The sequence below is a fragment of the Oncorhynchus mykiss genome, unplaced genomic scaffold (assembly GCF_013265735.2).
Source record: "Oncorhynchus mykiss isolate Arlee unplaced genomic scaffold, USDA_OmykA_1.1 un_scaffold_140, whole genome shotgun sequence".
Lineage (NCBI taxonomy): Eukaryota > Metazoa > Chordata > Actinopteri > Salmoniformes > Salmonidae > Oncorhynchus > Oncorhynchus mykiss.
This window is the reverse complement of record NW_023493664.1, coordinates 1,447,501-1,474,000: the sequence shown is the minus strand read 5'-3', so window position 1 is coordinate 1,474,000 and position 26,500 is coordinate 1,447,501. Positions and strand designations below refer to the sequence as shown.

Genomic DNA, 26,500 nt, shown 5'->3' with positions numbered 1-26,500 from the left:
CCAGACCTGAACTATAACCAGACCTGAACTACAACCTGAACTACAACCACACCTGAACTACAACCAGACCTGAACTATAACCTGACCTGATCTATAACCTGAACTAGAACCAGACCTGAACTATAACCAGACCTGAACTATAACCAGACCTGAACTATAACCAGACCTGAACTACAACCAGACCTGAACTATAACCAGACCAGAACTACAACCAGAACTGAACTATAACCAGACCTGAACTATAACCTGACCTGAACTATAACCAGACCTGAACTATAACCTGAACTACAACCAGACCTGAACTAGAACCAGACCTGAACTACAACCAGACCTGAACTATAACCTGAACTATAACCAGACCTGAACTATAACCAGACCTGAACTATAACCTGAACTAGAACCAGACCTGAACTACAACCAGACCTGAACTATAACCTGAACTAGAACCAGACCTGAACTACAACCAGACCTGATCTATAACCTGAACTAGAACCAGACCTGAACTATAACCAGACCTGAACTACAACCTGAACTACAACCAGACCTGAACTATAACCAGACCTGAACTATAACCAGACCTGAACTACAACCAGACCTGAACTATAACCAGACCTGAACTATAACCTGACCTGAACTATAACCTGAACTACAACCAGACCTGAACTACAACCAGACCTGAACTATAACCTGAACTACAACCAGACCTGAACTATAACCAGACCTGAACTATAACCAGACCTGAACTATAACCAGACCTGAACTATAACCAGACCTGAACTATAACCAGACCTGAACTACAACCAGACCTGAACTATAACCAGACCTGAACTACAACCAGACCTGAACTATAACCAGACCTGAACTACAACCAGACCTGAACTATAACCAGACCTGAACTATAACCTGACCTGAACTATAACCTGAACTACAACCAGACCTGAACTACAACCAGACCTGAACTATAACCTGAACTACAACCAGACCTGAACTATAACCAGACCTGAACTATAACCAGACCTGAACTATAACCAGACCTGAACTATAACCAGACCTGAACTATAACCAGACCTGAACTACAACCAGACCTGAACTATAACCAGACCTGAACTATAACCTGACCTGAACTATAACCTGAACTACAACCAGACCTGAACTACAACCAGACCTGAACTATAACCTGAACTAGAACCAGACCTGAACTATAACCAGACCTGAACTATAACCAGACCTGAACTACAACCTGACCTGAACTATAACCTGAACTATAACCAGACCTGAACTATAACCAGACCTGAACTATAACCAGACCTGCACTATAACCTGAACTATAACCAGACCTGAACTATAACCAGACCTGAACTATAACCAGACCTGAACTACAACCAGACATGAACTAGAACCAGACCTGATCTGCAACCAGACCTGAACTATAACCTGAACTACAACCAGACCTGAACTACAACCTAGGTCTGGTTCTAGTGCAGGTCTGGCTGGTTCTAGTTCAGGCCTAGTTGTAGTTCAGGTCTAGTTATAGTTCAGGTCTGGTTATAGTTTAGGTCTGGTTATAGTTTAGGTCTGGTTGTAGTTCAGGTCTGGTTATAGTTCAGGTCTGGCCAGACCCAGACCTGAACCAAATCCAGACCTCAACTAGAACCAGTCCTGAACTAGATCCAAACCTGAAATAGATCCAGACCTGAACCAGACCATAACTAGAATCAGTCCTGAACTGAACCAGACAATTTTCATTGTTGAATGAAAACCATTCAGTGTTCTTGTGTGTGTGTGTTTATGTGTGTGTGTGTGTGTGTGTTTATAGTGTCCAGAGAGTTGCCTGTAGAGGAAGAGACCAGCCAGACCCAGCTACACCACAGGAGCAGTGAAGAGCACTACACTTACACTAACACACCCTGGAGGATTTACCTGAGGAAAGAGGTACACACACTAACACACCCTGGGAGATTTACCTGAGGAAGGAGGGGCCCACACACTAACACACCCTGAGAGATTTACCTGAGGAAGGAGGGGCCCACACACTAACACACCCTGGAGGATTTACCTGAGGAAAGAGGTACACACACTAACACACCCTGAGAGATTTATCTGAGGGAAGAGGTACACACACACTAACACACCCTGAGAGATTTACCTGAGGAAGGAGGGGCCCACACACTAACACACCCTGAGAGATTTACCTGAGGAAGGAGGGGCCCACACACTAACACACCCTGGGAGATTTACCTGAGGAAGGAGGGGCCCACACACTAACACACCCTGAGAGATTTACCTGAGGGAAGAGGTACACACACTAACACACCCTGAGAGATTTACCAGAGGAAGGAGGGGCCCACACACTAACACACCCTGGGAGATTTACCTGAGGAAGGTATCAATCAGTCACAATCAGTCATGATCCTTCAAGACAATTAGGAACAAGTCAAATAATTGTTTGTCCAACCAATGAGCTCATTCCAAGTCTTGATATTGTCTATGTTGATGGTGTGGTACTGTAGGTGTTCTACCCTAAAGACAACTTCAACACTCCTCTGTTGCTGGAGCTGCTGTTCAGACAGATAGTCCACGACACCTTCTCAGAGGCCTGCATCCGCATCACTCAGGAGGAGAGGACCAAGATGAAGGCTCTGTTTGGTACCAACCATTAGAACCACCACAAAACACCATCAAAACAAAACCAAACACCATCAAACCACTACAACCCACCACAACCCACCACACAACACCACAACCCACCACACAACACCACAACCCACCACACAACACCACAACCCACCCCACAACACCACAACCCACCATATAACACAACAACCCACCACACAACACCACAACCCACCATATAACACTACAACCCACCATACAACACCACAACCCACCACAAAACACCACACAACACCACAACCCACCACACAACACCACAACCCACCATATAACACTACAACCCACCATACAACACCACAACCCACCACACAACACCACAACCCACCACACAACACCACAACCCACCACACAACACTACAACCCACCACATAACACCACAACCCACCACAACCCACCACACAACACCACAACCCACCACACAACACTACAACCCACCACATAACACCACAACCCACCACAACCCACCACACGACACCACAACCCACCACACAACGCCACAACCCACCACACAACACCACAACCCACCATATAGCACCACACAACACTACAACCCACCACAACCCACCACACAACACCACAACCCACCCCACAACACCACAACCCACCACAACCCACCACACAACACCACAACCCACCACACAACACCACAACCCACCATATAGCACCACACAACACTACAACCCACCACAACCCACCACACAACACCCCAACCCACCACGCAACACCACAACCCACCACACAACACCACAACCCACCATATAACACCACACAACACCACAACCCACCACACAACACCACAACCCACCATACAACACCACAACCCACCACACAACACTACAACCCACCACACCACACAACACCACACCACAACCCACCACACAACACCACAACCCACCACACAACACCACAACCCACCACATAACACCACAACCCACCACACAACACGACAACCCACCACATAACACCACAACCCACCACAAAACACCACAAGCCACCACACAACACCACAACCCACCACACAACACCACAACCCACCACATAACACCACAAACCAGAGGCTGCAGTCATTGTAGCTGGGGATTTTAACAAGGCTAATCTGAAAACAAGACTCCCTAAATTGTATCAACATATCGATTGCGCAACCAGGGCTGGAAAAACCTTGGATCATTGTTATTCTAACTTCCACGACGCATATAAGGCCCTGCCCCGCCTTCCTTTCGGAAAAGCTGACCACGACTCCATTTTGCTGATCCCTGCCTACAGACAGAAACTAAAACAAGAAGCTCCCACGCTGAGGTCTGTCCAACGCTGGTCTGACCAAGCTGATTCCACACTCCAAGACTGCTTCCATCACGTGGACTGGGATATGTTTCGTATTGCGTCAGATAACAACATTGACGAATACACTGATTCGGTGTGCGAGTTCATTAGAACGTGCGTTGAAGACGTCGTTCCCATAGCAACGATTAAAACATTCCCTAACCAGAAACCGTGGATTGATGGCAGCATTCGCGTGAAACTGAAAGCGCGAACCACTGCTTTTAATCAGGGCAAGGTGACTGGTAACATGACCGAATACAAACAGTGCAGCTATTCCCTCCTCAAGGCTATCAAACAAGCTAAGCGTCAGTATAGAGACAAAGTAGAATCTCAATTCAACGGCTCAGACACAAGAGGTATGTGGCAGGGTCTACAGTGAATCACGGATTACAAGAAGAAAACCAGCCCCGTCACGGACCAGGATGTCTTGCTCCCAGGCAGACTAAATAACTTTTTTGCCCGCTTTGAGGACAATACAGTGCCACTGACACGGCCTGCAACGAAAACATGCGGACTCTCCTTCACTGCAGCCGAGGTGAGTAAAACATTTAAACGTGTTAACCCTCGCAAGGCTGCAGGCGGCATCCCCAGCCGCGTCCTCAGAGCATGCGCAGACCAGCTGGCCGGTGTGTTTACGGACATATTCAATCAATCCCTATACAAGTCTGCTGTTCCCACATGCTTCAAGAGGGCCACCATTGTTCCTGTTCCCAAGAAAGCTAAGGTAACTGAGCTAAACGACTACCGCCCCGTAGCACTCACTTCCGTCATCATGAAGTGCTTTGAGAGACTAGTCAAGGACCATATCACCTCCACCCTACCTGACACCCTAGACCCACTCCAATTTGCTTACCGCCCAAATAGGTCCACAGACGATGCAATCTCAACCACACTGCACACTGCCCTAACCCATCTGGACAAGAGGAATACCTATGTGAGAATGCTGTTCATCGACTACAGCTCGGCATTCAACACCATAGTACCCTCCAAGCTCGTCATCAAGCTCGAGACCCTGGGTCTCGACCCCGCCCTGTGCAACAGGGTACTGGACTTCCTGACGGGCCGCCCCCAGGTGGTGAGGGTAGGCAACAACATCTCCACCCCGCTGATCCTCAACACTGGGGCCCCACAAGGGTGCGTTCTGAGCCCTCTCCTGTACTCCCTGTTCACCCATGACTGCGTGGCCACGCACGCCTCCAACTCAATCATCAAGTTTGCGGACGACACAACAGTGGTAGGCTTGATTACCAACAACGACGAGACGGCCTACAGGGAGGAGGTGAGGGCCCTTGGAGTGTGGTGTCAGGAAAATAACCTCACACTCAACGTCAACAAAACTAAGGAGATGATTGTGGACTTCAGGAAACAGCAGAGGGAACACCCCCCTATCCACATCGATGGAACAGTAGTGGAGAGGGTAGTAAGTTTTAAGTTCCTCGGCATACACATCACAGACAAACTGAATTGGTCCACTCACACAGACAGCATCGTGAAGAAGACGCAGCAGCGCCTCTTCAACCTCAGGAGGCTGAAGAAATTCGGCATGTCACCAAAAGCACTCACAAACTTCTACAGATGCACAATCGAGAGCATCCTGTCGGGCTGTATCACCGCCTGGTACGGCAACCGCTCCGCCCACAACCGTAAGGCTCTCCAGAGGGTAGTGAGGTCTGCACAACGCATCACCGGGGGCAAACTACCTGCCCTCCAGGACACCTACACCACCCGATGTTACAGGAAGGCCATAAAGATCATCAAGGACAACAACCACCCGAGCCACTGCCTGTTCACCCCGCTATCATCCAGAAGGCGAGGTCAGTACAGGTGCATCAAAGCTGGGACCGAGAGACTGAAAAACAGCTTCTATCTCAAGGCCATCAGACTGTTAAACAGCCACCACTAACATTGAGTGGCTGCTGCCAACACACTGACTCAACTCCAGCCACTTTAATAATGGGAATTGATGGGAAATGATGTAAAATATATCACTAGCCACTTTAAACAATGCTACCTAATATGTTTAGATACCCTACATTATTCATCTCATATGTATACGTATATACTGTACTCTATATCATCTACTACATCCTTATGTAATACATGTATCACTAGCCACTTTAACTATGCCACTTTGTTTACATACTCATCTCATATGTATATACTGTACTCGATACCATCTACTGTATCTTGCCTATGCTGCTCTGTACCATCACTCATTCATATATCCTTATGTACATATTCTTTATCCCCTTACACTGTGTACAAGACAGTAGTTTTGGAATTGTTAGTTAGATTACTTGTTGGTTATTACTGCATTGTCGGAACTAGAAGCACAAGCATTTCGCTACACTCGCATTAACATCTGCTAACCATGTGAATGTGACAAATAAAATTTGATTTGATTTGAACCACCACACAACACCACAACCCACCACACAACACCACAACCCACCACACAACACCACAACCCACCACACAACACCACAACCCACCACACAACACCACAACCCACCACACTACACCACAACCCACCACACAACACTACAACCCACACCACAACCCACCACACAACACCACAACCCACCACACTACACCACAACCCACCATACAACACCACAACCCACCACACAACACCACAACCCACCACACAACACCACAACCCACCACACAACACTACAACCCACACCACAACCCACCACACAACACCACAACCCACCACACTACACCACAACCCACCACACAACACCACAACCCACCACACAACACCACAACCCACCACACAATACCACAACCCACCACATAACACCACAACCCACCACACAACACGACAACCCACCACATAACACCACAACCCACCACACAACACCACAACCCACCACACAACACCACAACCCACCACACAACACCACAACCCACCACACAACACCACAACCCACCACACAACACTACAACCCACCACAAAACACCACGACCCACCACACAACACCACAACCCACCATACAACACCACGAGCCACCACATAACACCACAACCCACCACACAACACTACAACCCACCACACAACACTACAACCCACCACATAACACCACAACCCACCACACAACACTACAACCCACCACATAACACCACAACCCACCACATAACACCACAAAACACCATCAAACACCACAAACTATTAGAACCATCAATACTCAGTGTCTGTCTGTCTGTCTGTCTGTCTGTCTGTCTGTCTGTCTGTGTGACTGTGTGACTGTGTGACTGTGTGACTGTGTGACTGTGTGTGTGTAGTGGAGCACCAGGTGGGTCAGGATGGAGCCACACAGGATGAGAGTGTGAAGAAGAAGATCGTGACGATGGCTAGAGACTCCTGGGAAATATATTTCTCACGACTCTTCCCTGCCTCGGTGAGTGTGTCTCTGTGTGTGAGCCTATATACCGTAGCTATATCTGGGGTAGCTCCACCCAGTACTCCTACCCGGGTCCAGCGACTGTCAACACAACACATTACACATTGGACGTCGCTAGGTGTTGGGTAGAGGTCGCTAGGTGTTGGGTTGAGGTCGCTAGGTGTTGGGTTGAGGTCGCTAGGTGTTGGGTTGTGGTCGCTAGGTGTTGGGTTGAGGTCGCTAGGTGTTGGGTTGAGATCGCTAGGTGTTGGGTTGAGATCGCTAGGTGTTGGGTTGAGGTCGCTAGGTGTTGGGTTGAGGTCGCTAGGTGTTGGGTTGAGGTCGCTAGGTGTTGGGGTGAGGTCGCTAGGTGTTGGGGTGAGGTCGCTAGGTGTTGGGTTGAGGTCGCTAGGTGTTAAGTTGAGGTCGCTAGGTGTTGTGTTGAGGTCGCTAGGTGTTGGGGTGAGGTCGCTAGGTGTTGGGGTGAGGTCGCTAGGTGTTGGGTTGAGGTCGCTAGGTGTTGGGTTGAGGTCGCTAGGTGTTGGGTTGAGGTCGCTAGGTGTTTGGGTAGAGGTCGCTAGGTGTTTGGGTTGAGGTCGCTAGGTGTTTGGGTTGAGGTCGCTAGGTGTTTGGGTTGAGGTCGCTAGGTGTTTGGGTTGAGGTCGCTAGGTGTTGGGTTGAGGTCGCTAGGTGTTGGGTTGAGGTCGCTAGGTGTTTGGGTTGAGGTCGCTAGGTGTTTGGGTTGAGGTCGCTAGGTGTTGGGTTGAGGTCGCTAGGTGTTGGGTTGAGGTCGCTAGGTGTTGGGTAGAGGTCGCTAGGTGTTGGGTAGAGGTCGCTAGGTGTTGGGTAGAGGTCGCTAGGTGTTGGGTAGAGGTCGCTAGGTGTTGGGTAGAGGTCGCTAGGTGTTGGGTTGAGATCGCTAGGTGTTGGGTTGAGATCGTTAAGTGTTGGGTTGGGGACGCTAGGTGTTGGGTTGAGGACGCTAGGTGTTGGGTTGAGGACGCTAGGTGTTGGGTTGAGGTCGCTAGGTGCTGGGTTGAGATCGCTAGGTGTTGGGTTGAGGTCGTTAAGTGTTGGGTTGAGGACGCTAGGTGTTGGGTTGAGGACGCTAGGTGTTGGGGTGAGGTCTCTAGGTGTTGGGGTGAGGTCGCTAGGTGTTGGGTTGAGGACGCTACATAACTGTGTGTGTTGACAGAGTGTGTGTGTTGCAGGGCAGTGTGGGTACTGGGGTGCAGGTGGTCTCATAACTGTGTGTGTGTGTGTGTGTGAGCCTGTGGATGTTGACAGAGTGTGTGTGTTGCAGGGCAGTGTGGGTACTGGGGTGCAGGTGGTCTCATAACTGTGTGTGTGTGTGAGCCTGTTGATGTTGACAGAGTGTGTGTGTTGCAGGGCAGTGTGGGTACTGGGGTGCAGGTGGTCTCTGTGTCTCATCGAGGCATCAAGCTGCTGAAGATGGTGAGAAGCAGCGCTGTTGTCCCAGACTACTTCAGAGTGCTACACCCTTACAGGTACACACACACACACACACACACACACACACACACACACACACACACACATTAACACACACACACACAATTTAAATCAAAAATCAAATCAAATGTATTTATATAGCCCTTCGTACATCAGCTGATATCTCAAAGTGCTGTACAGAAACCCAGCCTAAAACCCCAAACAGCAAGCAATGCAGGTGTAGAAGCACAGTGGCTAGGAAAAACTCCCTAGAAAGGCCAAAACCTAGGAAGAAACCTAGAGAGGAACCAGGCTATGTGGGGTGGCCAGTCCTCTTCTGGCTGTGCCGGGTGGAGATTATAACAGAACATGGCCAAGATGTTCAAATGTTCATAATTGACCAGCATGGTCAAATAATAATAAGGCAGAACAGTTGAAACTGGAGCAGCAGCACGGCCAGGTGGACTGGGGACAGCAAGGAGTCATCATGTCAGGTAGTCCTGAGGCAAGGTCCTAGGGCTCAGGTCCTCCGAGAGAGAGAAAGAGAGAAGGAGAGAATTAGAGAGAGCACACTTAAATTCACACAGGACACCGAATAGGACAGGAGAAGTACTCCAGATATAACAAACTGAACACACACACACACACACACACACACACACACACACACACACACACACACACACACACACACACACACACACACACACACACACACACACACACACACACACACACACACACACACACACACACGGGGCCGCAGGTAGTCTAGTGGTTAGAGTATTGGGCCAGTAACCCGAAAGGATGCTGGATCGAATCCCCAAGCTGACAAGGTAAAGATCTCTTTGTTTCTGTTTTTGTTTCCATAGTTACGCGGACATCCTGTTTGTGTCCATTCCATCTAAGAACATGTTGGAGTTTAACCTGACCAACGAGAAGCTGATTCTGTTCTCCGCCAAGGCTCCACAGGTTAAACACATGGTGGACTACTTCATCACAGAACTGAAGAAGGTGAGACAGGTTAGACAGGTTAGAGGGTGAGACAGGTTAGACAGGTTAGAGGGTGAGACAGGTTAGACAGGTTAGAGGGTGAGACAGGTTAGATAGGTTAGAGGGTGAGACTGGTTAGAGGGTGAGACAGGTTAGACAGGTTAGAGGGTGAGACAGGTTAGAGGGTGAGACAGGTTAGAGGGTGAGACAGGTTAGAAGGTGAGACAGGTTAGAGGGTGTGACAGGTTAGAGGGTGAGACAGGTTAGACAGGTTAGAGGGTGAGACAGGTTAGAGGGTGAAACAGACAAGAGGGTGAAACAGGTTAGAGGGTGAAACAGGTTAGAGGGTGAAAAAGGTTAGAGGGTGAGACAGGTATGTGAGAGGATAGAGGGTGAGACAGGTTAGACGGTGAAACAGACTAGAGGGTGAGACAGGTTAGAGGGTAAAACAGGTTAGAGGGTGAGACAGGTTGGTGAGAGGATAGAGGGTGAAACAGGTTGGAGGGTGAGAGGTTAGAGGGTGAAACAGACTATAGGGTGAAGCAGACTAGAGGGGGAGACAGGTTAGAGCGTATAACAGGTAGAGGGTGAGACAGGTAGTGTATAACAGGTAGAGGGTGAGACAGGTAGATGGTGAGACAGTTTAGGGGGTGAGACAGGTTAGATGTTATAACAGGTTAGAGGGTGAGACAGACTAGAGGGTGGGACAGACTAGAGGGTGAAACAGACTAGAGGGGGAGACAGGTTAGAGCGTATAACAGGTAGAGGGTGAGACAGGTAGATGGTGAGACAGTTTAGGGGGTGAGACAGGTTAGATGTTATAACAGACTAGAGGGTGAGACAGACTAGAGGGTGAGACAGACTAGAGGGTGAAACAGACTAGAGGGGGAGACAGGTTAGAGGGTGAGACAGGTTAGAGGGGGAAACAGACTAGAGGGTGAGACAGGTTAGAGGGTTAGACAGACTAGAGGGTTAGACAGACTAGAGGGTGAGACAGGTTAGAGGGTGAAACAGACTAGAGGTTGAGACAGGCTAGAGGGTGAGACAGGCTAGAGGGTGAGACATGTGAAACAGGATAGAGGGTGAGACAGGTTAGAGGGTGAGACAGGTTAGAGTGTATAACAGGATAGAGGGTGAGACAGGTTAGAGGGTGAAACAGGTTAGAGGTTGAGACAGGTGAGACAGGTTAGAGGGTGAGAGGTGAAACCGGTTAGAGGGTGAAACAGGTTAGAGGGTGAAACAGGTTAGAGGATGAAACAGGTTAGAGGTTGAGACAGGTTAGAGGGTGAGAGGGGAAACCGGTTAGAGGGTGAAACAGGTTAGAGGGTGAGACAGGTAGGAAAGTGATTGTTTTCATTCAACAGGACTCCAGGCTTCACTCTACAACCTGATAGAAAGGATGGACACATTATCACCCTTTTTCTGCGTCCAGATTGATTTGGACAAATGGGATGTTTTTTCCCCAGGACTCTGAGTATGTGGTCGCAGTGAGGAACTACATCACAGAGGACAGAACTCTGCTCAGCTTCCACAAGGGAGACATCATCAGATTACACAGCGTGGAGGGGCTGGAGGAGGGTGAGACACCCAGACACACACACACACACACAGATACACACACGTCCCCATTGTGTTAGCTGTGTTGCTCATTGTATTGTGTGGTGTAGGCCGATGCTACGGCTGCATCGTCAGGAAGAAGGTCATGTTGCTGGAGGAACTAAAGAGAGATACTCCTGAGTTTGGTGGGTGGGGCCTGTGTGTGTGGTTGACCTGCATGTGACTAACACCCTGTCGTGTTTGGTTGTGTTCTGGTTGCTGTGTGAGTTGTTGGGACTGTCTAGTCCCATTGAGCTAAAGTCTGGATTCAGACTGGGCTGTTGTTGGGACTGTCTAATCCCACTGAGCTAAAGTCTGGATTCAGACTGGGCTGTTGTTGGGACTGTCTAGTCCCACTGAGCTAAAGTCTGGATTCAGACTGGGCTGTTGTTGGGACTGTCTAGTCCCACTGAGCTAAAGTCTGGATTCAGCCTGGGCTGTTGTTGGGACTGTCTAGTCCCACTGAGCTAAAGTCTGGATTCAGACTGGGCTGTTGTTGGGACTGTCTAATCCCACTGAGCTAAAGTCTGGATTCAGACTGGGCTGTTGTTGGGACTGTCTAGTCCCACTGAGCTAAAGTCTGGATTCAGACTGGGCTGGTGTTGGGACTGTTTAGTCCCACTGAGCTAAAGTCTGGATTCAGACTGGGCTGTTGTTGGGACTGTTTAGTCCCACTGAGCTAAAGTCTGGATTCAGACTGGGCTGGTGTTGGGACTGTTTAGTCCCACTGAGCTAAAGTCTGGATTCAGACTGGGCTGTTGTTGGGACTGTTTAGTCCCACTGAGCTAAAGTCTGGATTCAGACTGGGCTGTTGTTGGGACTGTTTAGTCCCACTGAGCTAAAGTCTGGATTCAGACTGGGCTGGTGTTGGGACTGTTTAGTCCCACTGAGCTAAAGTCTGGATTCAGACTGGGCTGTTGTTGGGACTGTCTAGTCCCACTGAGCTAAAGTCTGGATTCAGACTGGGCTGTTGTTGGGACTGTTTAGTCCCACTGAGCTAAAGTCTGGATTCAGACTGGGCTGTTGTTGGGACTGTCTAGTCCCACTGAGCTAAAGTCTGGAGGTCTCAGACATGTTTCCTGACTGTGAACAGTTTTCTGTCTGTCTGTCTGTCTGTCTGTCTTGCCCCTTCTTAAACTGTCAGTATATATACAGTATACAGTGCCTTGCGAAAGTATTCGGCCCCCTTGAACTTTGCGACCTTTTGCCACATTTCAGGCTTCAAACATAAAGATATAAAACTGTATTTTTTTGTGAAGAATCAACAACAAGTGGGACACAATCATGAAGTGGAACGACATTTATTGGATATTTCAAACTTTTTTAACAAATCAAAAACTGAAAAATTGGGCGTGCAAAATTATTCAGCCCCCTTAAGTTAATACTTTGTAGTGCCACCTTTTGCTGTAAGTCGCTTGGGGTATGTCTCTATCAGTTTTGCACATAGAGAGACTGACATTTTTTCCCATTCCTCCTTGCAAAACAGCTCGAGCTCAGTGAGGTTGGATGGAGAGCATTTGTGAACAGCAGTTTTCAGTTCTTTCCACAGATTCTCGATTTGATTCAGGTCTGGACTTTGACTTGGCCATTCTAACACCTGGATATGTTTATTTTTGAACCATTCCATTGTAGATTTTGCTTTATGTTTTGGATCATTGTCTTGTTGGAAGACAAATCTCCGTCCCAGTCTCAGGTCTTTTGCAGACTCCATCAGGTTTTCTTCCAGAATGGTCCTGTATTTGGCTCCATCCATCTTCCCATCAATTTTAACCATCTTCCCTGTCCCTGCTGAAGAAAAGTGTAACAGTATAATTTTAAACCGTCCCCTCGCCCATACCCGGGCGCGAACCAGGGACCTTCTGCACACATCAACAGTCACCCTCGAAGCATCGTTACCCATCGCTCCACAAAAGCCGCGGCCCTTGCAGAGCAAGGGGAACTACTACTTCAAGGTCTCAGAGCAAGTGACGTCACTGATTGAAACGCTATTTAGCGCCCACGCTAACTAAACTAGCCGTTTCACATCCGTTACACTCACCCCCCTTTTGACCTTCCTCCTCTTTTCCGCAGCAACCAGTAATCCGGGTCAACAGCATCAATGTAACAGTACAAATTTAGACCGTCCCCTCGCCCATACCCGGGCGCGAACTAGGGACCTTCTGCACACATCAACAGTCACCCTCGAAGCATCGTTACCCATCGCGCCACAAAAGCCGCGGCCCTTGCAGAGCAAGGGGAACTACTACTTCAAGGTCTCAGAGCAAGTGACGTCACTGATTGAAACGCTATTTAGCGCCCACGCTAACTAAGCTAGCCGTTTCACATCCGTTACACTCACCCCCCTTTTGACCTTCCTCCTTTTCCGCAGCAACCAGTAATCCGGGTCAACAGCATCAATGTAACAGTATAACTTTAGACCGTCCCCTCGCCCATACCCGGGCGCGAACTAGGGACCTTCTGCACACATCAACAGTCACCCTCGAAGCATCGTTACCCATCGCGCCACAAAAGCCGCGGCCCTTGCAGAGCAAGGGGAACTACTACTTCAAGGTCTCAGAGCAAGTGACGTCACTGATTGAAACGCTATTTAGCGCCCACGCTAACTAAGCTAGCCGTTTCACATCCGTTACAAAAGCAGGCCCAAACCATGATGCTGCCACCACCATGTTTGACAGTGGGGATGGTGTGTTCAGCTGTGTTGCTTTTACGCCAAACATAACGTTTTGCATTGTTGCCAAAAAGTTCAATTTTGGTTTCATCTGACCAGAGCACCTTCTTCCACATGTTTGGTGTGTCTCCCAGGTGGCTTGTGGCAAACTTTAAACAACACTTTTTATGGATATCTTTAAGAAATGGCTTTCTTCTTGCCACTCTTCCATAAAGGCCAGATTTGTGCAATATACGACTGATTGTTGTCCTATGGACAGAGTCTCCCACCTCAACTGTAGATCTCTGCAGTTCATCCAGAGTGATCATGGGCCTCTTGGCTGCATCTCTGATCAGTCTTCTCCTTGTATGAGCTGAAAGTTTAGAGGGACGGCCAGGTCTTGGTAGATTTGCAGTGGTCTGATACTCCTTCCATTTCAATATTATCGCTTGCACAGTGCTCATTGGGATGTTTAAAGCTTGGGAAATCTTTTTGTATCCAAATCCGGCTTTGAACTTCTTCACAACAGTATCTCGGACCTGCCTGGTGTGTTCCTTGTTCTTCATGATGCTCTCTGCGCTTTTAACGGACCTCTGAGACTATCACAGTGCAGGTGCATTTATACGGAGACTTGATTACACACAGGTGGATTGTATTTATCATCATTAGTCATTTAGGTCAACATTGGATCATTCAGAGATCCTCACTGAACTTCTGGAGAGAGTTTGCTGCACTGAAAGTAAAGGGGCTGAATAATTTTGCACGCCCAATTTTTCAGTTTTTGATTTGTTAAAAAAGTTTGAAATATCCAATAAATGTCGTTCCACTTCATGATTGTGTCCCACTTGTTGTTGATTCTTCACAAAAAAATACAGTTTTATATCTTTATGTTTGAAGCCTGAAATGTGGCAAAAGGTCGCAAAGTTCAAGGGGGCCGAATACTTTCGCAAGGCACTGTATATAGTACATAGAGTAGCCAGCCAGGAGTCCCCAGCCAGTGTTTTCTACAGGTACACAGAGTAGCCAGAAAGGAGTCCCCAGGCAGTGTTTTCTACAGGTACACAGAGTAGCCAGCCAGGAGTCCCCAGGCAGTGTTTTCTACTGGTACACAGAGTAGCCAGCCAGGCGTCCCCAGGCAGTGTTTTCTACAGGTACACAGAGTAGCCAGCCAGGCATCCCCAGGCAGTGTTTTCTACAGGTACATAGAGTAGCCAGCCAGGCGACCCCAGGCAGTGTTTTCTACAGGTACATAGAGTAGCCAGCCAGTGTTTTCTACAGGTACACAGAGTAGCCAGCCAGTGTTTTCTACAGGTACACAGAGTAGCCAGGCAGGTGTCCCCAGGCAGTGTTTTCTACAGGTACACAGAGTAGGCAGCCAGGCGACCCCAGGCAGTGTTTTCTACAGGTACATAGAGTAGCCAGCCAGGCGTCCCCAAGCAGTGTTTTCTACAGGTACACAGAGTAGCCAGCCAGGCGACCCCAGGCAGTGTTTTCTACAGGTACATAGAGTAGCCAGCCAGGCGACCCCAGGCAGTGTTTTCTACAGGTACACAGAGTAGGCAGCCAGGCGACCCCAGGCAGTGTTTTCTACAGGTACATAGAGTAGCCAGCCAGGCGACCCCAGGCAGTGTTTTCTACAGGTACATAGAGTAGCCAGGCAGGTGTCCCCAGGCAGTGTTTTCTACAGGTACACAGAGTAGGCAGCCAGGCGACCCCAGGCAGTGTTTTCTACAGGTACATAGAGTAGCCAGCCAGGCGACCCCAGGCAGTGTTTTCTACAGGTACATAGAGTAGCCAGCCAGTGTTTTCTACAGGTACACAGAGTAGCCAGCCAGTGTTTTCTACAGGTACATAGAGTAGCCAGGCAGTGTTTTCTACAGGTACACAGAGTAGCCAGCCAGTGTTTTCTACAGGTACACAGAGTAGCCAGCCAGTGTTTTCTACAGGTACATAGAGTAGCCAGCCAGTGTTTTCTACAGGTACATAGAGTAGCCAGGCAGTGTTTTCTACAGGTACACAGAGTAGCCAGCCAGTGTTTTCTACAGGTACACAGAGTAGCCAGCCAGTGTTTTCTACAGGTACATAGAGTAGCCAGCCAGTGTTTTCTACAGGTACATAGAGTAGCCAGCCAGTGTTTTCTACAGGTACATAGAGTAGCCAGCCAGTGTTTTCTACAGGTACACAGAGTAGGCAGCCAGGCGACCCCAGGCAGTGTTTTCTACAGGTACACAGAGTAGCCAGCCAGTGTTTTCTACAGGTACATAGAGTAGCCAGGCAGTGTTTTCTACAGGTACATAGAGTAGCCAGCCAGTGTTTTCTACAGGTACACAGAGTAGGCAGCCAGGCGACCCCAGGCAGTGTTTTCTACAGGTACACAGAGTAGCCAGCCAGTGTTTTCTACAGGTACATAGAGTAGCCAGCCAGTGTTTTCTACAGGTACACAGAGTAGCCAGCCAGTGTTTTCTACAGGTACATAGAGTAGCCAGCCAGTGTTTTCTACAGGTACATAGAGTAGCCAGCCAGTGTTTTCTACAGGTACATAGAGTAGCCAGCCAGTGTTTTCTACAGGTACACAGAGTAGCCAGCCAGTGTTTTCTACAGGTACATAGAGTAGCCAGCCAGTGTTTTCTACAGGTACATAGAGTAGCCAGCCAGTGTTTTCTACAGGTACATAGAGTAGCCAGCCAGTGTTTTCTACAGGTACATAGAGTAGCCAGCCAGTGTTTTCTACAGGTACATAGAGTAGCCAGCCAGTGTTTTCTACAGGTACACAGAGTAGGCAGCCAGGCGACCCCAGGCAGTGTTTTCTACAGGTACACAGAGTAGCCAGCCAGTGTTTTCTACAGGTACATAGAGTAGCCAGGCAGTGTTTTCTACAGGTACATAGAGTAGCCAGCCAGTGTTTTCTACAGGTACACAGAGTAGGCAGCCAGGCGACCCCAGGCAGTGTTTTCTACAGGTACACAGAGTAGCCAGCCAGTTTTTTCTACAGGTACATAGAGTAGCCAGCCAGTGTTTTCTACAGGTACACAGAGTAGCCAGCCAGTGTTTTCTACAGGTACATAGAGTAGCCAGCCAGTGTTTTCTACAGGTACACAGAGTAGCCAGCCAGTGTTTTCTACAGGTACATAGAGTAGCCAGCCAGTGTTTTCTACAGGTACATAGAGTAGCCAGGCAGTGTTTTCTACAGGTACATAGAGTAGCCAGCCAAATAGAATAAGTAGCAAGCCAGGCGCCCCTGGTGTTCACATTTTGTTTGCTGAAGGAGCTCTATGTTGGTGTCCTCTGGTACGTTCTACTGCCTTGATTCAATCTGAAATACACAGACAAAATATTGAATAATTTATCAAGTTTACCAGTCTAAGGCACTGCATCGCAGTGCTAGAGACGTCACTACAGATCCGGGTTCGATCCCGGGCTGTGTTACAGCCGGCCGCTACCGGGAGACCCATGAGGCACAATTGGCCCAGCTTTGCCCTTGTCACATTGCGCTCTAGCGACTCCTTCTGGCGGCCTGGGCGCAGTGCAGGCTGACTCCGGTAGCTAGCTGTACGGTGTTTCCTATGACAAATTGGTGCGAATGTCTTCCGGGTTAAGCGAGCAGTGTGTCAAGAAGTAGCGCGTCTAGGCGGGGTCGTGTTTCGGAGGAGTGGAAAGGCTTTCCCAGGAACCTTCTTAATTAAATTTTAACCACAAAGTAGCATATGCTTACCTGGCAGAATGACATCATTATTATTTACATCCAGTGGGTATTTGTTTTTCAAACTCTCCCATCACATGTAGGCTACAAAAACACAGCTAAACAGCCTCTTGCTAGGTGCTAAACAACAGCCTCTTGCTAGGTACACTGGGTACCTCTACCTCCCCCTGGTGGTGGTCTGGAGCCGTGACACTGGGTACCTCTAACTCCCCCTGGTGGTGGTCTGGAGCCGTGACACTGGGTACCTCTAACTCCCCCTTGTGGTGGTCTGGAGCAATGAAGCCGTGACACTGGGTACCTCTAACTCCCCCTGGTGCTGGTCTGGAGCCGTGAAACTGGGTACCTCTAACTCCCCCTGGTGGTGGTCTGGTGCCGTGACACTGGGTACCTCTAACTCCCCCTGGTGGTGGTCTGGAGCCGTGACACTGGGTACCTCTAACTCCCCCTGGTGGTGGTCTGGAGCAATGAAGCCGTGACACTGGGTACCTCTACCTCCCCCTGGTGGTGGTCTGGAGCCGTGACACTGGGTACCTCTAACTCCCCCTGGTGGTGGTCTGGAGCTGTGACACTGGGTACCTCAAACTCCCCCTGGTGGTGGTCTGGAGCAATGAAGCCGTGACACTGGGTACCTCTAACTCCCCCTCGTGGTGGTCTGGAGCCGTGAAACTGGGTACCTCTAACTCCCCCTGGTGGTGGTCTGGAGCCGTGACACTGGATACCTCTAACTCCCCCTGGTGGTGGTCTGGAGCCGTGAAACTGGATACCTCTAAGTCCTGCGGTGTAAACTCACAACTTTTAAAGGAGGAACCACTGTATAACCACGTGGCATGTAAGCTGTCATTGTAAATAATAATTTGTTTTTAATTTACTAGCCTAGTTAAATAAAAGTTAAATAAAAAATAAACTATGTTTTAATGATTTATGAATGGCAAAGCGATTATACGATCATTTATTCAGTCAGTTCGACACCTTTGATAAACCTAGTCAACACTTGCTGTTCAGTTGTCAATCAGTGCACCGTAAGTCGCCTTCTTCCGCCTCGACTCTGCGGCTGCGCTGGCTGTGTGAAACGTAAAGAATAAAATGAATGGGCTAGAAAACAATTAACTAAGTCATGGATTTCCACTCATCGTTACCACTAATGGTGCTTTCAAGACAACCGGGATCTCTGGGGGGGAAAAACGAGGTCAAATCATGACGTCAGTGATCTTCAGGTCAGAAAGTCACAGCTCTAGAAAGATGCCAGAGTTTCTGACTTAGAATTCAGAGTTGGATGACAGTTCAAAACTATTTTTCCCAGTCGGAGCTAGTTTTTCTTCCCAGAGTTCCCTGTTGTCTTGAACTCACTGAAGTCAGAGATTCCCGAGTTCCCAGTTGCCTTGAACTCACTGAAGTCAGAGATTCCCGAGTTCCCAGTTGCCTTGAACTCACTGAAGTCAGAGATTTTCGAGTTCCCAGTTGTCTTGAACGCAGCATTACATTACATGGGACGTGCAAATTCACCAGCATCATGCTCTCTCCCTCCTCTGTGTAAAGAAATCTAACTACAACCAACTACAGCGTACTCAAATTGTTCCCGGGAGGCAGGACAGACAGCAGACTGCTTTTCCTGTCATCGCTCGCTTTGTGAATGACAGGCGCAGAGAAGATGCACATCGTTCATTCTAGCGGGAGAGGAATCGACAGACTAGTGAACTGAAACTTTTAAATTAAAAAGTAGCCTAGTTCATTTAAAGTGGGAAAAAAAGTAGGTGGCTGGAAATGGAAAACTGTGTGTGTGTGTGTGTGTGTGTGTGTGTGTGTGTGTGTGTGTGTGTGTGTGCACGTGCGTGCATGTGCTTGCGTGTGTTTGTAGGCTGGTGGTGTACGGGCGGTGATGCTGGTGAATTTGCACGGTATGTTATAACTCTGTGTATGTGTGTGTGTGTGTGTGTAGGCTGGCGGTACGGGGCGGTGTATGGACGGTGGGGTGTGTTTCCAGGTGAGTGTGTTCAGCCGGTGGCCGCTCCAGACTTTCTGGTTCTCCCTGCTGAGAGGGCGGAGCCTCGTGACAGACACGGCCGTGTTGCCGCCTCCGCTGCAATCGCCGTGGCGATGGGCTCTACAGTCGCCGCCCATGAACTGGACCTCAACACAGAGGTACACATACACACAGAGACAGACACGCACACACACACACACACACACACACACACACACACACACACACAGACACACACGTACATGCTACATGCAGACATGCGTACATTCACTCTAATATTTTGTGTGTGTGTGTGTGTGTGTGTGTGTGTGCGTGTGTGTGTGTGTGTGTGCGTGTGTGTGTCAGGCTGTGGTAGGGTATGGTGAGGACAGCAGCAGTCTCCATCTAGAGGGACTCCCTCTACAGGCCAGTCAGTACACCATGGAGGAGTTCTCCAGGAAGTACTACAGACGGGCTCAGAGACACAGGGACCAGCTGAAGACCAGGAAGGGGAAGGATACCAGAGAACCAGCTGACATGGTTACATACTCTAAGGTGAGAAACGCACAGCAACCTGTTGAGTTACACATCCCCTGTACTGTACTACAGACAACAGATACACATCCCCTGTACTATACTACAGACAACAGATACACATCCCCTGTACTGTACTACAGACAACAGATACACATCCCCTGTACTATACTGTTTTCTGACTGTATATTCTGAGTATGTATTCTGAGTATTCAGACTGGGTGTGTATTCTGAGTATTCAGACTTAGTGTGTATTCTGAGTATGTATTCTGAGTATTCAGACTGGGTGTGTATTCTGAGTATTCAGACTGGGTGTGTATCCTGAGTATTCAGACTGGGTGTGTATTCTGAGTATTTAGACTGGGTGTGTATTCTGAGTATTTAGACTGGGTGTGTATTCTGAGTATGTATTCTGTGTATTCAGACTGGGTGTGTATTCTGAGTATGTATCCTGAGTATTCAGACTGGGTGTGTATTCTGAGTATGTATCCTGAGTATTCAGACTGGGTGTGTATTCAGACTGGGTGTGTATTCTGAGTATTTAGACTGGGTGTGTATTCTGAGTATGTATTCTGAGTATTCAGACTGGGTGTGTATTCTGAGTATGTATCCTGAGTATTCAGACTGGGTGTGTATTCTGAGTATGTATCCTGAGTATTCAGACTGGGTGTGTATTCAGACTGGGTGTGTATTCTGAGTATTTAGACTGGGTGTGTATTCTGAGTATTCAGACTGGGTGTGTATTCTGAGTATGTATCCTGAGTATTCAGACTGGGTGTGTATTCTGAGTATTCAGCCTGGGTGTGTATTCTGAGGATGTATCCTGAGTATTCAGACTGGGTGTGTATTCAGACTGGGTGTGTATTCTGAGTATTTAGACTGGGTGTGTATTCTGAGTATTCAGACTGGGTGTGTATTCTGAGTATGTATCCTGAGTAGTCAGACTGGGTGTGTATTCTGAGTATTCAGACTGGGTGTGTATTCTGAGGATGTATCCTGAGTATTCAGCCTGGGTGTGTATTCTGTGTGTTTGTTTCCCCAGTCCCCTCTCCAGGAGTCTCTGATAGACTTCACAGACAGCAACATGAACAAGGTGGCAGCTGACATCTCCCTGGGTAAGACAACCCTGTTCCCAAATGGAACCTTATTCCCTACACAGTACACTACTTCTGACCAGAGCTCCAGACGTGGACTATGTAGGGAACTGTGTACCATTTGGGACTTAGCCAATGGCTTCTGATCAAATATACCGAACTAAAATATCAAACGCAACATGAAACCATTTCAACAATTTTATTGAGTTACAGTTCAAATATGGAAATCTGTCAATTTAAATTCATTAATTAGGCCGTAATCTATGGATTTGACATGACTGGGAATACAGACATGCATCTGTTGGTCACAGATTCCTATTAAAAAGGTAGGGAGGGGGGTGTGGATCAGAACCAGTCAGTATCTGGTGTGGATCAGAAAACCAGTCAGTATCTGGTGTGGATCAGAACCAGTCAGTATCTGGTGTGGATCAGAACCAGTCAGTATCTGGTGTGGATCAGAACCAGTCAGTATCTGGTGTGGATCAGAAAACCAGTCAGTATCTGGTGTAGATCAGAAAACCAGTCAGTATCTGGTGTGGATCAGAACCAGTCAGTATCTGGTGTGGATCAGAACCAGTCAGTATCTGGTGTGGATCAGAACCAGTCAGTATCTGGTGTGACCACCGTTTGGCTCATGCAGCACGACACATCTCCTTCACATAGAGTTGATCAGGATGTTGATTGTGGCCTGTTGGAAGGTTGTCCCACTCCTCTTCAATGGCTGTGTGAAGTTGCTGGAACTTGAACGTGCAGTCAGGTGGAGACCCTGGTGAGGGTCGAACTGCAGTCAGGTCCAGACCCTGGTGAGGGTCGAACTGCAGTCAGGTGGAGACCCTGGTGAGGGTCGAACTGCAGTCAGGTCCAGACCCTGGTGAGGGTCGAACTGCAGTCAGGTGGAGACCCTGGTGAGGGTCGAACTGCAGTCAGGTGGAGACCCTGGTGAGGGTCGAACTGCAGTCAGGTGGAGACCCTGGTGAGGGTCGAACTGCAGTCAGGTGGAGACCCTGGTGAGGGTCGAACTGCAGTCAGGTCCAGACCCTGGTGAGGGTCGAACTGCAGTCAGGTCCAGACCCTGGTGAGGGTCGAACTGCAGTCAGGTGGAGACCCTGGTGAGGGTCGAACTGCAGTCAGGTGGAGACCCTGGTGAGGGTCGAACTGCAGTCAGGTGGAGACCCTGGTGAGGGTCGAACTGCAGTCTGGTGGAGACCCTGGTGAGGGTCGAACTGCAGTCAGGTGGAGACCCTGGTGAGGGTCGAACTGCAGTCAGGTGGAGACCCTGGTGAGGGTCGAACTGCAGTCAGGTGGAGACCCTGGTGAGGGTCGAACTGCAGTCAGGTCCAGACCCTGGTGAGGGTCGAACTGCAGTCAGGTCCAGACCCTGGTGAGGGTCGAACTGCAGTCAGGTGGAGACCCTGGTGAGGGTCGAACTGCAGTCAGGTGGAGACCCTGGTGAGGGTCGAACTGCAGTCAGGTGGAGACCCTGGTGAGGGTCGAACTGCAGTCAGGTGGAGACCCTGGTGAGGGTCGAACTGCAGTCAGGTCCAGACCCTGGTGAGGGTCTAACTGCAGTCAGGTGGAGACCCTGGTGAGGGTCGAACTGCAGTCTGGTGGAGACCCTGGTGAGGGTCAAACTGCAGTCAGGTGGAGACCCTGGTGAGGGTCGAACTGCAGTCAGGTCCAGACCCTGGTGAGGGTCGAACTGCAGTCTGGTGGAGACCCTGGTGAGGGTCGAACTGCAGTCAGGTCCAGACCCTGGTGAGGGTCGAACTGCAGTCAGGTGGAGACCCTGGTGAGGGTCGAACTGCAGTCAGGTGGAGACCCTGGTGAGGGTCAAACTGCAGTCAGGTGGAGACCCTGGTGAGGGTCGAACTGCAGTCAGGTGGAGACCCTGGTGAGGGTTGAACTGCAGTCTGGTGGAGACCCTGGTGAGGGTCGAACTGCAGTCAGGTCCAGACCCTGGTGAGGGTCTAACTGCAGTCAGGTGGAGACCCTGGTGAGGGTCGAACTGCAGTCTGATGGAGACCCTGGTAAGGGTCGAACTACAGTCTGGTGGAGACCCTGGTGAGGGTAACGAGCACACAGATGACCTTCCCTGAGATGATTTATGGACGTTTGTGCAGAAATTCTTGGGTTGTGCAAACCTACAGTTTCATCAGCTGTCCGGGTGGCCGGTCTCAGACGATCCCACAGGTGAAGAAGCCGGATGTGGAGGTCTGGCGTGGTTGTGAGGCCGGTTGGACGTACTGCCAAATGTTTTAAAATGACGTTGCAGGTCGCTTACGGTAGAGAAATTTCTCTGACGACAGCCCTGGTGGACATTCCTGCAGTCAGCATGCCAATTGCACGTTCCCTCAAAACTTGAGACATCTGTGACAAAACTGCACATTTTAGAGTGGCCTTTTATTGTGCCCAGCACAAGGTGCACCTGTGTAATGATCATGTTGTTTAATCAGCTTCTTGATATGACACACCTGTCAGGTGGATGGATTATCTTGACAATGGAGAAATGCTCACTAACAGGGATGTAAACGAATTTGTGCTAAACATTTGGGAGAAAGGAGCTGTTTGTGCATGTGCGTATGGAAGATTTCTGGGATCTTTTGTTTCTCATGAAACATGGGACCAACACGTTACATGTTGTGTTTATATTGTTGTTCAGTGTAGTTATTTTATCTCTCCTGAAACATGTAATGTGTTTCTGTCTGCTTGTTTCTGCTCTTTAACCTGTAACCTGTCTCACCTTCTTCTCTCTGCAGCTGTGATGAAGTTCATGGGAGACTACCCTCTGAAGGGACAGACAGAACAGGACCTGGTCTCAACAATCCTAAAGGTACTCACTCACTCACTCACACACTCACTCACTCACTCACTCACTCACACTCACTCACTCACTCACTCACTCGCTCACTCACGCACGCACGCTCGCTCACTCGCTCACTCGCACCCCAACATATATCTTCTACTTCTGAAAAATGTGTGTGTGTGTGTGTCTGTGTGTGTGTCTGTGTGTGTGTGTGTCTCCAGCTCAGTGGGGAGTATGGTCTGATGAAAGATGAAGCTTACTGCCAGGTGATGAAACAGGTCACAGGAAACACCAGCTCCAAAACGTAAGAACCCTAACATTGACCTCTAACCTCTAACCTTGACCTCTAACCCTGACCTCTAACCTCTAGGGATAGTTGTCAGAGAGGCTGGAGGCTACTCTACATCCTGACTGTTATAGGGTTAGTGTATATCTGACCTCTGACATCTAACCTTTAGAGACAGTTGTCAGAGAGGCTGGAGGCTACTCTACATCCTGACTGTTATAGGGTTAGTGTATATCTGACCTCTAACCTCTAGAGACAGTTGTCAGAGAGTCTAGAGGATACTCTACATCCTGACTGTTATAGGGTTAGTGTATATCTGACCTCTAACCCCTGACCTCTAACCTCTAGGGACAGTTGTCAGAGAGGCTAGAGGCTACTCTACATCCTGACCGTTATAGGGTTAGTGTATATCTGACCTCTAACCTCTAGGGACAGTTGTCAGAGAGGCTGGAGGCTACTCTACATCCTGACTGTTATAGGGTTAGTGTATATCTGACCTCTAATCTCTAGGGACAGTTGTCAGAGAGGCTGGAGGCTACTCTACATTCTGACTGTTATAGGGTTAGTGTATATCTGACCTCTAACCTCTAACCTCTAGGGACAGTTGTCAGAGAGGCTGGAGGCTACTCTACATCCTGACTGTTATAGGGTTAGTGTATATCTGACCTCTAACCCCTGACCTCTAACCTCTAGAGACAGTTGTCAGAGAGGCTGGAGGCTACTCTACATCCTGACTGTTATAGGGTTAGTGTATATCTGACCTCTAACCTCTAGAGACAGTTGTCAGAGAGGCTGGAGGCTACTCTACATCCTGACTGTTATAGGGTTAGTGTATATCTGACCTCTAACCTCTAGAGACAGTTGTCAGAGAGGCTGGACGCTACTCTACATCCTGACTGTTATAGGGTTAGTGTATATCTGACCTCTAACCTCTAGGGACAGTTGTCAGAGAGTCTAGAGGATACTCTACATCCTGACTGTTATAGGGTTAGTGTATATCTGACCTCTAATCTCTAGGGACAGTTGTCAGAGAGGCTGGAGGCTACTCTACATCCTGACTGTTATAGGGTTAGTGTATATCTGACCTCTGACCTCTAACCTCTAGGGACAGTTGTCAGAGAGGCTGGAGGCTACTCTACATCCTGACTGTTATAGGGTTAGTGTATATCTGACCTCTAACCTCTAGGGACAGTTGTCAGAGAGGCTGGAGGCTACTCTACATTCTGACTGTTATAGGGTTAGTGTATATCTGACCTCTGACCTCTAACCTCTAGGGACAGTTGTCAGAGAGGCTGGAGGCTACTCTACATCCTGACTGTTATAGGGTTAGTGTATATCTGACCTCTAACCTCTAGAGACAGTTGTCAGAGAGGCTGGAGGCTACTCTACATCCTGACTGTTATAGGGTTAGTGTATATCTGACCTCTAACCTCTAGGGACAGTTGTCAGAGAGGCTGGACGCTACTCTACATCCTGACTGTTATAGGGTTAGTGTATATCTGACCTCTGACCTCTAACCTCTAGGGACAGTTGTCAGAGAGGCTGGAGGCTACTCTACATCCTGACTGTTATAGGGTTAGTGTATATCTGACCTCTAACCTCTAGAGACAGTTGTCAGAGAGTCTAGAGGATACTCTACATCCTGACTGTTATAGGGTTAGTGTATATCTGACCTCTAATCTCTAGGGACAGTTGTCAGAGAGGCTGGAGGATACTCTACATCCTGACTGTTATAGGGTTAGTGTATATCTGACCTCTAACCTCTAGAGACAGTTGTCAGAGAGTCTAGAGGATACTCTACATCCTGACTGTTATAGGGTTAGTGTATATCTGACCTCTAATCTCTAGGGACAGTTGTCAGAGAGGCTAGAGGCTACTCTACATCCTGACTGTTATAGGGTTAGTGTATATCTGACCTCTGACCTCTAACCTCTAGGGACAGTTGTCAGAGAGGCTGGAGGCTACTCTACATCCTGACTGTTATAGGGTTAGTGTATATCTGAACTCTAACCTCTAGAGACAGTTGTCAGAGAGGCTGGAGGCTACTCTACATTCT

At 48.8% G+C, this 26,500-nt stretch overlaps 1 protein-coding gene across 1 annotated transcript in view; it reads left to right on the top strand.

The window, feature by feature from the left end:
• Positions 1 to 26,500, top strand: part of LOC118947127 (unconventional myosin-XV-like) — a 51,905-nt gene that overhangs the window by 14,403 nt on the left and 11,002 nt on the right. The window contains exons 5-15 of the mRNA XM_036972341.1: positions 1,817 to 1,932; positions 2,511 to 2,646; positions 7,282 to 7,397; positions 8,769 to 8,887; positions 9,704 to 9,845; positions 11,291 to 11,402; positions 19,704 to 19,906; positions 20,094 to 20,282; positions 21,304 to 21,376; positions 24,112 to 24,185; positions 24,380 to 24,462. Coding sequence (XP_036828236.1) covers positions 1,817 to 1,932; positions 2,511 to 2,646; positions 7,282 to 7,397; positions 8,769 to 8,887; positions 9,704 to 9,845; positions 11,291 to 11,402; positions 19,704 to 19,906; positions 20,094 to 20,282; positions 21,304 to 21,376; positions 24,112 to 24,185; positions 24,380 to 24,462 — 1,363 coding nt within the window. The remainder of the gene's footprint in view (positions 1 to 1,816; positions 1,933 to 2,510; positions 2,647 to 7,281; positions 7,398 to 8,768; positions 8,888 to 9,703; positions 9,846 to 11,290; positions 11,403 to 19,703; positions 19,907 to 20,093; positions 20,283 to 21,303; positions 21,377 to 24,111; positions 24,186 to 24,379; positions 24,463 to 26,500) is intronic.